The sequence below is a fragment of the Myotis davidii genome, unplaced genomic scaffold (assembly GCF_000327345.1).
Source record: "Myotis davidii unplaced genomic scaffold, ASM32734v1 scaffold240, whole genome shotgun sequence".
NCBI classification, from domain to species: Eukaryota; Metazoa; Chordata; class Mammalia; order Chiroptera; family Vespertilionidae; genus Myotis; species Myotis davidii.
The window spans coordinates 1,703,128-1,704,523 of NW_006292334.1; the positions used below are offsets into that span (position 1 = coordinate 1,703,128).

The following is a 1,396-nucleotide window of genomic DNA, read 5'->3' on the forward strand; positions in this document are numbered from 1 at the left end:
CAGGCCGGAACGTCTGGCCAGAGCTGTTCCAAAGCATGGTCCGTGTATTTTAAAAAAATCTAGTCGGTGCCCATCGTTCCCCTTGCTCATTTCCGTAACCAGTTGGGGCAAAGCATCCGAACCCCCTTTCTGCATCACTTTCTTAGAATAAGCCCATTCCAAAAGGGGCGCGCTGCACCACCCCCCCTTGTCCACCTACCGGCGCCCCCCATCAATCTCTTTACTTTGCCGTCCTGAGTATCTTCTTTCCATATCTATCTCTTTCTCCACACCACCTCCTCCCTTTCTTTATTATTAGGATTATGTTGACCCCCTCATTATGGCAACTATTTCTTAGCGGGGCACAGTTGCCCTTCCTGGCGACAGATGTCATAACGAACTTTCTCCCCTTTCCTTCCTTAACTTCTCCCGAAAGCCAGATTATAATTAAACGTAACGGTCCAACATAGATTAGAGACAGGGGAAGCTGCCACCGGCGCCGCCACTGCCGCCACACACACGCGCGCTCAAAAAAAAAAAAAAGTAATAATACCTCGGCATCGTGGACTAGTCCCGGAAAGGTAGTTGACATGTTGGGTTTCTCCGAAAGCTTACGATGCAATTTCCCCCTCCAAAAAAAGAATCGGGAAAAAAAAATCCAAACTTCTTGTATTTTCCAATTTTTTTTAAAGGAAAAAAAAATGTTCTATAGATAGAGATCTAAATTGTAATGGCTTTGCCCGGATCAGATAGCTCCTTGCCTCGTACCCACTTAAAAACCTGTATGAACAAATTTTTCCCTCTGCACAAAAGCAGCTCCCTGGAACAGATTTTGTACTTGCTGAGTATTTCTTTGGCTGATGTCGTAGGTCCCTTGGTAATATAGAAGTTTTGAAAATTAAGCATCAGCACTGAGAACTGGGAGGACAATAGGCAGAAGAGATTTATCCCAGGAGACAAGGAATAAATATTGTATCTTCGCCTAATAAGGAACTGGAGGTTCTTTCAACATTTTTATCCATTTTTTCCAACCTTTATCATGCTTTTCTATACCGACTGAGGTGGGGACTCATCGCTGCAGAGAGAATTTGCACACATTTTATTGTGAAGATAAAGATCTAGCCCCCATACGTGTACATTAGAGATAGAAACATATATTAATTAAAGCTTCCTTTTACACGAGTAAGTGTTCATTCCTATTGGTTCCACTCCCTGGATGCTGAAAGCTGGTTTTTTTGCAACAAGCACCCGAATCAATTGCATCCAGATTGGGGTTTCTGCTTTTACACAAGTGGAAACAATACTGCTCTTCCCATATTTATATCGAATTTGGGTTCTTTCTACTCTTTTGGAAGGAAATACCCGGCGGTGGCTTACACTTTCTGCAGCTTTTAAAATAAATAACCATGACGGACAA

The 1,396-nt window shown here is 42.9% G+C and overlaps 1 protein-coding gene across 1 annotated transcript in view; it reads right to left on the minus strand.

The window, feature by feature from the left end:
• Positions 1-1,085, minus strand: part of TFAP2D (transcription factor AP-2 delta (activating enhancer binding protein 2 delta)) — a 52,362-nt gene extending 51,277 nt beyond the window's left edge. Inside the window, exon 1 of the mRNA XM_006765709.2 lies at positions 533-1,085. Within this exon, the coding sequence (XP_006765772.1) occupies positions 533-571 (39 nt within the window). The 5' untranslated portion in view covers positions 572-1,085. The remainder of the gene's footprint in view (positions 1-532) is intronic.
• Between the last annotated feature and the right edge of the window lie 311 nt (positions 1,086-1,396).